Below are 14,772 nucleotides of genomic sequence, written 5' to 3'. Positions count from 1 at the left end.
AAGAATTTATACTTTCCTTGCTAGCCTACATTCCTATTGTAGCTTATACTGAGCTCCAGTCAACCCTACCTATAGTTAACGTAAGCTATCCTTAAAGGGAAGCTCCCCCATTCTGTTCTTGTCTAGGTAATATGTGAATTAAGGGTAAGCCTTTATACTTAATCCTAATTTATGTCTTCCTTCAACAATAATTTCAGTCAGTTGACATGTCTTTGAAGCATGTTTCTTTGGAATTCTTCATATCAATTATTCTTTTGAATTTGCTATCATTTGCTAATTCAATGAACATGCTTTCATCCTTAGCTTTATGTATATTGGTGGGGTTTTTTTAGTCACCAAGTTCTGAGGTCAAATATGTTTGAGAAATATCCTAAATATATTTCAGAAGTTAAATATACTTGATCAATTTTGGCCAAAGTTTAATTAAACCATCCAACATCAATTCATGGAGTTTGTACTGCATCCCAGGCACTTACGTTTTCTTGATTATGGGACTTCTCAGCCTTTATTTAAATGTTGATATGCATGGGAGTATGCCCATTTAAGTTCCAAATCCATTCTGATACCAATTTCTGAATAGGTTAGGGTAAGTTAGGTTATGCTGCAGTAACAAACAACCCCCAAATTTCAGTGATTTAAAAGAGCAAAAGCTTATTTTTTGCTCATGCTACCTGTACACACTTTTACAGCAGAGGGCTTTTGCTTATTATAGTCCCTAAAGGACTCAGGCTGGTGGACCAACCTACAAACATTTTGAAGATTACTAGGTTCCTCCTCATTCTTCTTCATAACAGCTTACTGAGATATAATATTGCTAGGGTTTTTTTTTTTTTCTTCAGAGAAAGCAAATTCTGGAGAGTCTTGCTCCAGCATTGATTATAAATATTCTAGACCAGAAGTGACACTTGTGACTTCTGCTCACAACTCATTGACCAGAACTAGTCACATGGCCCCACCCAACCACAGAGGTATCCGGGAAGTGCAGTCCTATTATATGCTCTGAAGGTGGAAAGCCAGAAATATATGGTGAGTAACATTAGTGACTGTTAGGTGTGCGTGTAGTATACAACACTGCTCAGAATTGTTAGCTTGTTGAAACTTTTCTTCATGAGGCATCTGGGACACTGTGTTTTGTAAGGGATAGCTTGGGAAACACTGGGTTCTAGTCTAGAAACAGCAAGGTTTAGCAGAGGCAAGTCCACTAGAGACTATTTCTTTACTTCAGCCTCCTTTGGCTGTGGCCATTCAGTCAATTACAATCCCCCTTGTATTAATCATCCAACACCCACTTCCCCTTCCTGTTTGTAAGATTTTTATGAAAGAGTTTGTAAAAAATATTTCTGAAAGCAAAAACTGCTTTGCCTGTCACATCCTTTTTGACTTAGAAGGGTACTTACTTGAAAGCAGTTTAATTTGGTATGACTCTTGAATCCATGAGTTGAACCCATGGTTGACTCTATTTCAATGAGAGTACAAAAGAAGAAATCCTACATAGATTTCATGTGACATGCCAGTAATAAAAATGGATTCTAAAGTGTTAATGGAAAATGCCAAAATGCAAAAACTACATTAGATGGATGTTATATGCACTCATGTAAGTACCGCCTATATACATAACCAGACAAGACTGCATGACAAGTGTGAAGCTGAGTCTATCTAGGAGATAAGCATCATGAACAAGAAGGACTGAGGCATGACAGTAGTATCAGCCTTCCATGTAAAGTTGCAGTCAAGGGAGCATGGATACTTCCTTAGGCTGAGTTTGGTAACAGAAACACAATTTTCATTGCAAACCATGAGGCAGTTCCCAGGGAGTGCAGATATTTTAATGAAAGGCTGTGTAGACTTTTTTGTCCTATAGCTGTATATACATTTGGCACTTTTCCTGTAAAAGGTGCATTTTTGCTAACAGAGGCCGGAGGAAGCTTTGGGTCCTGCAGGTAAGGGCTGTAGTGATTTTGATCTGGCGATAAGGAGACAAAGAGGCTGAGCCTGGCTTATGAAGATGGCTTGCCCAGGAAAAGGGGTTGGTTCTCACTTGCAAAATTAAATGAACAAGGCCGTCGACTGCTGTACTATTGGCTTATATCCTGATGTGTTCTAAAAATGACTTACGGCTAATTCCTTGGGTGTCTGTAAATCCCAAGAATGGGGAATTTTTAAAACAAGAAAGCGAAGAATCAGAAAGGAAAGTTATTTTTTTGTGTGTTAATTCAGAGTAAAAGACATCGTTTGTCCTTGCTTTTTCCATCTTAAAAAATGAAACCGAAAACAATATTTCAGAAAATCATCACGTTTATGCTTTTGTGACTCAGAGTATGTTTCATACTCTAAAAGCTCAAATATTTGAAAGCTTCAGCTTTAGTTGTTTGGTTTTCTGGTGGCAGGATACAACGGGGGTGGAGTGAAGGCTAGAACTGGTTTGGGAGAAGCAGTTGGGAAGAAGACACTGCAATGGGAGTGAGGGAACCTCGCATCTGGACCTGCTTCTGTCCCTGATGGGTTATGTGGCTTCTGGCAATGATGTCTCCACTCTGGACCATAGTGTCCTCTTTTGTTAAACAAATAAACAGAAAACACAGGGACTTAGAGCCTGTAATGACCGCGCACTTGTTTAGTGATTTTTTTTTTTAAGCATTTGTTTGGTGCTTTTCTGCTTGGGGAGCCCTTCCTCCCACCTCCATGATTTCCTCTGTTCCTCCCAGCCAGCCAGCGGGGCAGTTAGAGTGTGCTTGTTGCCCTCACGCCAGCCACAGCAATCCACAGATGCACACACAGCTGCGGGTGGCTAGAGGGTGCGTGCGAACCCAGGTCTTCTGACTTCAGCTCTTGGTATGTCTGCTTCTATCAGATGGTTCTAACGTTTTTTTTGACCAATAACATAGAAAGCTCTAGGAGTACCTTTTCTTTGTTATTTTTAATTTAAAATTACTATTTAAGGGCACTTAGCCACCTCTGGGGGGTCATCAACACCATCGGCACCACTGTGGAAAGGGGCATCAGAGAATCCTCAAGCAGGATGTCGTTTCTCTTCCCAAACATGGAATTCCCAGCTTTCTGATCAGTTATTTCCTTGCCTCCTTTCCTGCGGAGTCACCTTTTTGCCCCGTCACCTCGCCTTTCTGCCTGCAGTTTTGCTCATTCGTGCTGGTTTCTCTGCAGGTGCTGGGAGTGACACCAGCCCTCATGAGAGGTGTCTCTGGTCCTACATGGGATGTGAATAGTTTTTCTCTCAGAAATAGCCTAATTTGAAAGAAATCCCCTTTGCTGTTTGACATGGTGTGAACAATAGCATCAGGAATCCTTTTACATCCAACAAAATAAATATGTCTCCTTGGTGCCATGTTCCCAAACACAGGCAACCTCAGTTATTGTGCTTGAGATGCCCTAGGGTCTGAAAAAAAAGATTTGCATTCAGATACACAGTCCTTTCCTTTTGCATTTTGGATTATTGGATGGGATTTATGTTGGTGTCCTTGGCCATGGCAGGGAGCCATGTTCATCTTTGATTTTCCAGGTTGTGAGTTTCACAGTACAACCCTTGTAGGTGGAACAGAAAAGAGATTTAAAATACACAAGTATCTTCCACATCTTTGCTTAAACGGCACTTCATCAGAGACCACTTCTCACCAACACTGCCCTGTAGGTTAGCTGCAGCATCTATGTGTTTGTAATTACCTAAGTTATCGTTTGAATGTGTTTAATGAGTCTTCTGTGATGAGGTGGAAGCTCTGTGAGGTCCGAGCGGTGCCTGTCTGGCCTACCCTTCTCTCCAGGACCTGTGATGAGCCGACGCCTGACTGCTTGATCCTTTGTTTCACAGGAAGGGACAATCTACAGATCACTGTCACCCCAACCCCCGTGTCATTTCCTCATGGGAAATTGTTACGGATTTCACCAACATGGCCCTTGTCCGAAGTCCGGTCTTCCTCAGCGGTGGACAGAATGCAGCCTGTGCTGGGACGGTCCCCTGACAACACTAGCTGGCCGCAGTCTGCGCAGACGCCTCCACCCAAGACACACCGCCAAGTTCGGGCCCATGGGGACTTCTCTCCTTCCCCTTACCAAGGCAGTGGACATAGTGCCTCCCTCGAGCCTTCCAAGGATTCTACGGAGGCCCTGGTCCAACCAAGACCTCCAGGGGGAAAAGAAGCAGCCGCCGTGTCAGGTTTGCCTCACACCAGCATGCTTCCCACACTGTTCCCTCTCCCACCAGTGGCGTCCTTCCATGCTGGCCTCCCATCCCGGCCACCGTGGGTAGGGACTCCTTCCATGGCCGAACTGCATTCCCCGAGGGCAGACGCTCTCCCCTCATCTTCATCTTCTTCATTGTCTCCTGACTCACCTCATTCCATCATCTTTTCTAAGCCAGCAGAGCGACCCACCAAAGTGCTTTTATTCCCCCAAACAGCTCCAACTGACTCATCCTCAAGTCAGAGCATAGCTAATCCCCTAAACCCATTTGCTGAGGAAATGAACCACACTGCATCCAAAAATGCCCAGGACTTAATAGGCATCCCTCGTCTAGGTTTTCCTGGATCCTCAAGCCCAGCAGAGGGTCCTCACTCAGCAGTCTCTCACACACTTGAGTTTCTGAGCTCTGTGGCCGACCTGGCCCGTCTGTCTCTCCCTCCCCTAGCTCCCGGAAGTCTTCTTCAGCTTCCAGGTGGAACACCCTCATCATCGACGTTGGAAGGGGCTCCAAGTCCTGCATCCACGCAGCCAGTTGAAGCTGAGGTGGCTGAAAGAGCACATAATGGGGTGTCTCTGCCAGCCTTTAAGAGCACCGTGACCCATGAGGCTGTGTCTTCACCTGTCCAGGCTGCAGAATCGGTGGCAGCGGGAATGATCAGCCGAAAGGCAGCCCCTGCTACTGCAAAGGACTCTGCTCACCCCCTGCATTTGTCAGCAGCTCCAGAGAATTCCAAAGGGCCCGCCCTTTCAGCAGAACACACACCCTCCCCTTTGGTGCCTTCTCTGCCTCTCACCCCAGCCAGCCGAGGGCAAGAAATCCCTTCTGGTGAGGTTCTCACATCCCCATCAGATGGCGCAGTGGCAGACTTCCCCTCCATGCCTTCTTTCCTCCAGCTGGCAGGGAATCATGCCTCTCCATCCGCCATGCCCCCAGTGCCAACTCCTCGAGAAGCAGGAAATTATGGATACTCTCCTAATGCAGCTGCAGACTTGCTCCTCTCAAGCACATTTCCTAATCTTCCTTCCACGACTTGGACATTTCCCCTGCAGAAAGAAGGTAGCGGAACAGCTGTTTTAAAGAAAAACAAAAAGGCAAATTTGACAGTTGCTCTCCAGACCCTTTCAAGTAAAGAGAGGCCAAGTCTTCACGCTGTGAGTGGAGTCACCTCTGATTTTAGCACTGATCGGGTTTCTTCAGACATTACGCCACCAAGAACAAACCTCTTTCCTTCAGAATTATCTCCATCTTCCATCCCCTTCGCACAAGCCACCCAGACTGTTTCCCCATCTCATAGCTCTTCCAACACCAGGCCAGATACTTACACAGCTGTGACGGACCATTCTGGGTTGCCAGTTTCAGCTTCCAAACAGGTGACAGCATTTCCCTCCTCCAATGAGGTCTATGATTTCTCAACAATGGGAGACATGAAGAAGCCAGCAATCACAGATGTTTTCTGGCATTCTCTTGCAGCAGAAACTGGATCCCTTTCAACAGAACCAATGATAGCTGGCTTGCTGCAACAAACAAATTATGATGTGAACGGGCACACAATTAACTCCACAAGTTGGGAAACTCACTCAGCTTCAACTGCTCCTCCCGGTGGTTTAAATTCTGCTGCCAGTACAATAAAATCTCGGGATTTCAAAGATTATGTTGGGCATTTAGCGACTGCAGAAGGCTTTAGCATTCAGGATCCAGTCTCTGGTAGAAGCACTAACCAGCTCGTCCAACAGTCAGACGTTACCATAATTGGAAACCATACAGACTTCTTGTCCATAAACACTAACAACTATTCCAGAGACTTTCAAACAGCTGAGGTTGAAGATGACCCATCCATAAGTCAACATTCTGTGTCTCATCCCCATCTACGGCTGCCTGCCCATCCAACACACTCTCCTGTGCTGACCTCTCCAAGTCTAACTTCCACAGCTAGCTTATGGGAAATGCTTTCAGATGGAATGGATACAGGTTTCCAAATTTCTGGCAACATCTATCCACCTCCAGTGATAAATGCTTCCCCACTGTTCCAGAGTATCCCGAGATATCACTCTACTGCTGAATCTCCTCCTCTATCAACCAGTGCCTTATTCAGGACCCCATCCAAAGCACTGCCGGCTTCTCAGCGCCCCGAGAAGTGGACAGGTGCAGCCACTGATGCAGGTAGTTTGTTTCCTGGTACCCCCCCCCCCAAAATAGGTGTGACTGCTTCTGGGGCCAAAGCATCTTCAAGCTCAACACAGATACCCAGCTTTGCTCAGAAGGAGCAGATATATCTGATTCCAGGATGGTGAATGAGTTAGCAGTCCAGATAGTCAGGCCTCTGATCTTCTGCTGACTGATTTTTTGGAAAGTATTCAGAATTTAAGTGTCCTTATTTCCAACCATAGCTTTGCTCTAAGTGGCATTCTCATTATGGTTAATCGACTTAACGAACCTAAAGCTGTTTTGCCTAAATTCCAGTGCTCAGAGACTTTTCACCCCAGCAAACCCATAAGTTACGTCCATTCATTCCCACAGTGGTGTGTGCATTCCGGACCAATGACAAACTTCGCTTTTCTCTCTTTGCAGTGGACTCCTCGGTGTCGCCCAAGGCAGAACCAACAGCAGAAACCATGTTGTTTCTTCGGAAATCAAGTCCACTGGGGCTGTCTGCAGCCCTGGTTGCTAAGGGCACCGGCAGCAGCCCTTCGGCCGTGGCCTCGGGATTAGTCAAGAGCAGCTGGACCACTGCTGTAGCTAGAAACGTCACAAGCAACACAGCATCTGACCCAAAGGCGACACCAGGGGCAGCCCATCCAGCCTTCTCGTTCACGCCGACCTACATGTTTGCAAGAGCAGCACACACCATGAGCACTCCCACGGCCATGCAAGGGAACACGGGCACTGCCTCTGGCCTGTTGTCCACAACACACCTCCCCAGGAAACCACAAGCCATGTATACGGGCTTCCTGAACCCTACCAACCCAAACATGCCCAAGGTGTCCACCGCACGCCCGCTGACAATCACGGCAGCCTTGACGTCCATCACTGCACCAGTAAGGGCCACCCGGATGCCACCTTTGTCAGCAGAAAACACAGACGCTGCTCTTCCCGCTGTGTCCACGGCCATGGTCACAAGTGGCAAAATGGCATCTAACCTGGAGTGTCATATGTCCAGGAAGCTCCTGGTGAAGACAGGTAAGAGTCCACTGTCCTGATTTGACTTGAAAGCAGCAAGTGCATCCTGGCCTCAGAGGTGTAGCAGAATTATTAGATTTCTTTGAGATCAGTGGTTCTCAACCAGGGGGGGCGGATTTTGCCCCCCTGTCCAGCTACCAGGGGACATTTGGCCATGTCTGGAGATGTTTTTGGGTGTCTGCAACTTGGAAGGTAGGGAGGGTGTTACGGGCATCTAGTGAGTTAGAGACCGGGGATGCTGCTAAACATCCTACAGTGCACAGGACAGTCAGGCAACAAAGAACGATCCAACCCAAAACATCAGTAATGCCGAGGTTGAGAAGCCCTGATCTTTATCAAGTGACAGAGGAGAGGGGCATCATGTGACATGGATTCTAGTCCTGGGATCCATCCTGATATCAGAGGCCCCTGGGAAACCAGTTCTGCCCATGAGTCTGAGAAAGCAAATGTACACCAAAGTTTGCGTGTAGAGACTTCAGCGATGTCTCACATGCGTGAATGATGTGATCGGTAAAATACAGAATCTTGGGAAGGGCTACAGAACTCAGAAAGGCTTTCTGTCATGTATCTTCTCAACCAGCAGATACTAACAGTACAGCTACCGTACACTATGTTGGCGCCCAAGATTTCTTCTGATGTTAAAAAGGAGACCTTCTTGAAAAAGTCGCATAGATGCTATCTTTTTTAGCCCCCGCCTCTGATTTGCAGCAGACGGGCCAAGAAGGCACAGGATGCTTTTAATAGCGTGGTAATGTCTGCTATAAAAAGCATTAGACACATTATTTGAAAGAACATGCCAGTGTTGAATGCTCATGTCCCGCCTTCCTCTTCACCCCGCAAAGAATTAAATGAAATTATCTCTTGAGACGTATCTTATTCTAAAATGGGAAATTGTGAAACTAGGCAGAGCAGAAAGCACAGTATCTTTTTCAGTTCCTCAAACAGTTATACCATCTGGTTTTCCACATCCCAGCCACCTAGATGCGGAAATCTAGAACATTCTCCCCTCCCTCTTCTTCACAACCTCCCTTCACCCCAGCCACCCCCAGTCAACGACCGGTTCCTTCCAGTTCTACCTCCTAAATACCTCTTCCCTCCACCCTCACTGCCGCTTCCCTGGTTCACACCATCACCATCGCTCACCTAAATTTCTGAAACAACAGCCAGATTTCTCTCTCTGCCTTCAGACTTCCCCCACCCTCCAATCTGTTCTGCAGTCTGGAGTCCAGGGAGCCTCCTAAAATACATGCCTTTGCTTTAAACCCTTCATTTCCCACTGCCCCAGGACCGAGCCTGATATTGTAGGCTGAAAAATTCACTTCTCTCCCCTGTGCCTTTGCACTTGGTCTTCCCTCTGCTGGGAGTGGCAGGGGGCAGTCCCTCCGGCCTTGGCCTGGCTCACGTCCATCATCCTCCAAGACTCAGTGGAAGCAACAGTTCCTCCTGGAAACGTTCCCTGATCCCCACCTCCTTGCCCAGGTCAGGGCTGGTTGCTCCTCCAACGGCCTCCAACCACATGCTAGGCTTCCCTTCACATAGCACCTGTCATGTTCAATCACAAATGCCTCTTCTCCATGTCAGGTCTCCATTCCTGTCTCTGTCCCACTTGTGGGGTGAGGACTGCACCTCCTGATGCAGGGTTGATTTAGGCTGTTTTAGGATGCAGGGCCTGCAGTTAAGGATGTTCGCAGGGATGCTGTTCCAGGAATTTCCTTGCATGCAGACTGGTCAGGGGCAGGCAAGACTTAGCCTGGCTTTCAGAGTCAGAGGCAGCGTTTGTCAGAAGTGAAGTGCCACCAGCATGCTAGCTCTCTCCCCACTAGGGCCACACGAATGGCTGGGGCCTTCTTTCCTTAGGACTTGAGCGGGACCAATGGAGCTGCTGCCCCATTGGTTGGACCTGTGCCCACTAGCTTTGCTCAGAACCTGTAGGAGGTGGGGGTAGCTGGGGAGGAGAGGAGGGCTCATTAATTAGGAGGTCTGCTGCCTTACGCTGATTGCATGCTTCTGTTTCGCCCCACAGTTCTCTTTGTGACCCAAAGGAGGGTGCAAATCAGTGAAACCTTGAAGCTTAATGTAGCCAGAGGGCTCACACAGGCATTGCGGAAGGCATTTCACCAGAATGACGTCTTGGCTCATGTAAGCCCCCTGCTTTTGTAACCAGGCTCATCTGTCTCTTCCTCCTGGGTCCAGAATCTGTTTAGATTGTTTTCTTCCTCCCTGGTACCATAGCCACAACAGAAGTAGGATCTTTCATCATTTGGGCAAATAGCTAATGCATGGTAGCTGGAGAAGGTTAAATTCTGAGATGGAAAATTGAGGATAATTGCCTTATGTCTAGATTTTTTTTTTTAAAGACTGGAGGTTCTGTTTTAAATTGTCCCATTATCCTGTTGTTTGGGGAAAGTGTTTAATTGTGTCAGTGTAATTTTGAAGAAATCATCCATTGTGTTTTTCCTTTATCTTCCTCACCATTGTGAACAATTAGTGATTTATTTCTGGACATTTAAAAATTACTCTGACTTGTAAACTGAGTCCACCTTTGCTTAAATTGCCAGCAGCAGATAGGGAAGTAAACATTTTTTTTCTCTAAACACTTTAATGCCAAGAACTATTTAACAACCACTAGGTGATTTTGATGGCATATCTAAGTGACGGAAGGCTTGCTTTACACCCTTTTGGTTTGATTCCAAGTTTTAAAGCAGTAAATGTGATCAGCAGTCAGTGGACAACCCTTTACATCACTAAAAAATATTGCTCTCGCTTCCTCCTTTGATGCTTTGTGCCCCAGCTGCATTCAGATTAGGGGTCCTTCCCCACCACCACATGAAGGACTAGGAAGGAGATTGGGTACACGGTTTATTGGTCATTGTTAATCTCTTTTATATAATTCTGAAAAAAAAAAGAAGAAATGCTCTCCACGAGAGGCATCTGTGGTTTCTGCACCAGAAACTTTATTTGAAAGTTGAAAATGTGAATGCTTCTATGTGGTTACCTGAGACAGTTTTCACTAAACTTTGGTCATTTGCAAATTACCCTCACAGCTTTTGCCTTTTTTGCATATCATCACAGACCACTGTGACAATTAGTCCATGTTAGTTTTTTTTTAAATCAGCTTTTATTTAAAAAACACTTAAGATTGGGATCGACATACACACACTACTGTATATAAAATAGATAACTGATAAGGACCTGTTGTATAACACAGGGAACTCTTCTCAATACTCTGTAGTGACCTATATGGGAAAGAATTTTAAAAGAGTGGATATATGTATATGTATAATTGATTCACTTTGCTGTTCACCTGAAACTAACACAACATTTTAAATTGACTATACTCCAAAAAATTTTTAAAAAACCACTTAAACACGTTTCTTTTGAAAGGATGTTTGATATTACCACCATAAATGACAATCAGGATCATTTGCCACAAATAAAACGTAATCATAAAAAGGAGACTAGGGAGTTCCCTGGTGGTCTAGTGGTTAGGATTTGCACCTTCACTTCCATGGGTCAGGTTCAATCCCTGGTCAGGGAACTGAGATATTGCAAGCCGAGCGGTGTGGCCAAAACTTTTAAAAGATAAAAATAAAAATGAAAATAATGGGAACAGTCTGTTAAATTCAAGTTGGACATTGTTGATTACAGAAGACATTAAGGCTGGGCCTGGTGTTCCTTTGTTTGTTTAAAAATATGGTTAGCAAGGATTAGAGAGGTGTTAAAAGTCAATTATCCTCAAACTGAGACCTGCTCCTTGAGGTAATTGGAAGGACTGGAATGGGAGTAACTTTCTTGCTGGGTGATTTGGTGGCATTTGGTGCTGAGTCCATGTTCCATCCAGAAAGTCACCTAAAGTCCTATCTAAAGTCACCTTGAACACTGCCTTTAGGTAACAACGTGCTGGGGAGCACACAGTGTGGAGGAAGCAAAGGCATACCCAGCCTGCTGCAAAATCCATTGTCTTGGTTTCTTTGGCAAATACACATGACACTCCTAATGGAGATGCAAGAATAAGGGGGAGGAAAGCAGGTGTTAAAAACACCCTGAACTGCTGATATAAAACACTAAGGAAACAAAAGAAAGTAAATAAAATCGAAAGTCTCAGAATCTTCCAGTTGGGTCAGAATGAGCTCAGATCATCAACATCCCTTAGGACTCAGCTGTAAGAGAAACTCTCCATGGCCCATCCCTGCCTTGGTCTTGAACCAGTCACAGGCTAAGAATGGAGTGAAGTCTGAACAGTTCTTCTCTCAGCTTCTAAAGAAAGGAATTTGGGCTTCCCTGGTGGCGCAGTGGTTGAGAGTCCGCCTGCCGATGCAGGGGACACGGGTTCATGCCCCGGTCTGGGAGGATCCCACATGCCGCGGAGCAGCTGGGCCTGTGAGCCATGGCCGCTGAGCCTGCGCGTCCGGAGCCTGTGCTCCACAACGGGAGAGGCCACAACAGTGAGAGGCCAGTGTACCGCAAAAAAAAACCTCATATACTACCTGACCCCTGTCGTAAAGGGCCTCCACTTAATCTATCACTTCTGCCTTTTAATGTTTATAAATGATGAGAAATATGATACAGCTGTTTTTTCCAGCATTCCATTCCCTGGAAATCTCTTTTGCCTGCCGTCTCCTGTCTGCCTTCTTGGGTGCTAATTGATGCTCACAGGATTATACTGAGGCACTTAAAGGATAATAATTTTTAAAAACCCACACATTTAATTCTATTCCAGAATTAAATTAAATATAGATTGACTCCTGTATCCGTAGGTTCAATATAAACTATATTTTGTTGTATTCTTGTATTTTGACAATCCCCGTAGGCTTATGGGATTGTTAGAATATTTGTCGAATGGGAGTGTCCTATTCCTCAGCCATGCTGAGTAACAGTTGTGGTTCTAAGAAACACCAAGAAGAACTTAAAGTGCCACGGAAATGAACACTGAGTTCTGTGGGTCCATTTGTTTTGTAGGTGGACATTCTGGAATATTCTCACAACGTCACTGTTGGTTATTATGCTACCAAAGGGAGGCTGGTCTACTTGCCTGCTGCAGTGATTGAAACGCTGGGCGTTTATGGGATCAGCAATGTCACTGCAGATCTGAAGCAACACACCCCAGCCTTGCAGTCTGTGGCAGTACTTGCCTCCCCGTGGACTCCCCAGCCTGCAGGCTACTTGCAGCTGAAAACAGGCAAGTAACTCAGAAGGAAAGGATTCCTATCCATTCTGGGATCAGCAGTGGTCCCAAGAGGACACCTGTTTGAAAACTCCATCACTGGCAGCTCTGTTATTTCTTAGAGTCATTGTGTACCTTCCTCCAAGGGCCTTGCTAATCAAATGTCCAAGTTCCCTGCACAGCAGCCTAAACTTTTCCAACCTGGATTCATTAGAAATATTCCTTCACAGGAGTCTTTCTTCCCAATTTATATAATTATGAGTATATTGTACTTGTGAGCATCAAATACTGTATTTTTTTTTTCCTGTATTACCAGTGGATACTGAGGAGAGTTGAGCGTCCATAAAATCTGTGCTTTGCAGCAACACGTTCCAGATGCCCCTGAATCAGAATCTCTGAGCTTAGGCCTTGGAATCTTTCTTTCAAACTCCCTGGTGACTCTGATCCTGTGGTTTGTAAGCCACAAGAGTAGAGGAACCACTGAAATTGAAAGACTCAAACAACTTAGTCATGCAGGCCAATTGATTGTTTGTTTCCCCGCCAAAGAAACAGAAGACATGATCACTCTTAAGCCATTTTGTTGTCTTGGAGCAGATGTCTCCATATGCCAATCAGATGAAATCACAAAATCCTTTGCATTGGAGGGAATCTCAGGTTCAGTCCCGCTTTTAATTCTTCTATGTTATAAATCATTTTAAAAGTCAGTTCCAAAACTGCAACTGTCCTTCTTATTTGTCTGATTTCTCTGATGTAAAATCATGCCGTTTTATATCATGACTGCTATTAAGTTCAAGGAACTAAGACACAGAGCTTTGGTGAGCACTGATACATTACTCTCATTCTAGTGCTACAGTTTGTGAGCCAGTCGGACAACATACAGTCCTGCAAGTTTGCTCAGACGATGGAACAGAGGCTACAGAGGGCCTTCCAGGACGCCGAGAGGAAAGTTCTGAATACTAAAAGCAACCTGACGATTCAGGTAAGGAGGAGGGTGCTTCAGCTGTGTAGTTGACAGAGACCAACCGGAACACAAATGTTGGCAAGAAGTGATTTGGTCCTGCATTTCAAAGCAGGTGTAACGTAACTTTGTACTTCGGGCATGTGATATCAACAGGAGAAGGTGCCACTTTGGGGCCACTGAGTTGAGTCAGCCTAGCAATGATGAGGATGTCTGGGGTGTGGTGGTCATGACAAAGGAGATGCTGTGACACTGTGTACCTGCTGTGATTTGGGATTTTATATTTATTTTCCCAAGCCTTTCTTGGGAAGGCTTAAAGCTTCCTTAAGCCTTTCTAATACATTTATTATTATTATTATTTTTTTTTTTATTTTTATTTTTTTGCGGTACGCAGGCCTCTCACTGTTGTGGCCTCTCCTGTTGCGGAGCACAGGCTCCGGATGCGCAGGCTCAGCGGCCATGGCTCACGGGCCCAGCCGCTCCGCGGCATGTGGGATCTTCCCGGACCGGCGCACAAACCCGTGTCCCCTGCATCGGCAGGCGGACTCTCAACCACTGCGCCACCAGGGAAGCCCCCATTTATTATTTTTAAAAAATGAACTAGAATATACTCTGTAGGTCAAATGTCGCATATAAAATGAATCATTTCTAAATAGCTAACTCACCAAGATTTGCCTATTCTGTGATTTTCTTTGAGCTGTTTTCCAGGCATCCACATGAACAATCACCTTATTTTAGACACACACACACACACACACATTTTAGGGTTTACTATGTGCCAGGACTGTGCTAAGTGTTTTATAAATGTTTTGCTACATAATACTCAAGACATCCTTCTGAGGTGTTATTATCAGCATTTCACAGGAGAGAGAACTGAGAGAAGGGTAGGAAACTTCCAGAAGGTCACACAGTTGGTAAGGAATGGAATTAAGACTTGAGCCAGGGCTTCCCTGGTGGCGCAGTGGTTGAGAGTCTGCCTGCCGATGCAGGGGACACGGGTTCGTGCCCCGGTCTGGGAAGATCCCACATGCCGCGGAGCAACTGGGCCCGTGAGCCAAAATTACTGAGCCTGCGCGTCTGGAGCCTGTGCTCCGCAACAGGAGAGGCCGCGATAGTGAGAGGCCCGCGCACCGCGATGAAGAGTGGCCCCCGCTCTCCACAACTAGAGAAAGCCCTCGCACAGAAACGAGGACCCAACACAGCCAAAAATAAATAAATAGATAAAGCAAACTGAAAAAAAAAAAAAGACTTGAGCCAAAGCCCATACTCTAATCTACC

The 14,772-nt window shown here is 45.6% G+C and overlaps 1 protein-coding gene across 2 annotated transcripts in view; it reads left to right on the top strand.

Moving 5' to 3' along the window:
* The window catches only part of KIAA1549L (KIAA1549 like), a gene marked incomplete at both ends in the record, with an annotated part of 289,990 nt that overhangs the window by 153,069 nt on the left and 122,149 nt on the right, over positions 1-14,772 (top strand). The window contains 5 exons of one of the 2 annotated variants that reach the window (XM_079707460.1): positions 3,824-4,168; positions 6,764-7,372; positions 9,396-9,511; positions 12,332-12,551; positions 13,382-13,515. In XM_079707460.1, the coding sequence (XP_079563586.1) occupies positions 3,824-4,168; positions 6,764-7,372; positions 9,396-9,511; positions 12,332-12,551; positions 13,382-13,515 (1,424 nt within the window). Of the gene's footprint in view, positions 1-3,823; positions 6,338-6,763; positions 7,373-9,395; positions 9,512-12,331; positions 12,552-13,381; positions 13,516-14,772 lie in introns of both variants that reach the window. The other variant, XM_079707459.1, reaches the window with a different exon arrangement.

Source organism: Hyperoodon ampullatus (genome assembly GCF_949752795.1).
Source record: "Hyperoodon ampullatus genome assembly, chromosome: 7".
NCBI lineage: Eukaryota > Metazoa > Chordata > Mammalia > Artiodactyla > Ziphiidae > Hyperoodon > Hyperoodon ampullatus.
Note: the sequence above shows the minus strand (reverse complement) of the source record. Positions and strands in the feature narration are given on the sequence as shown.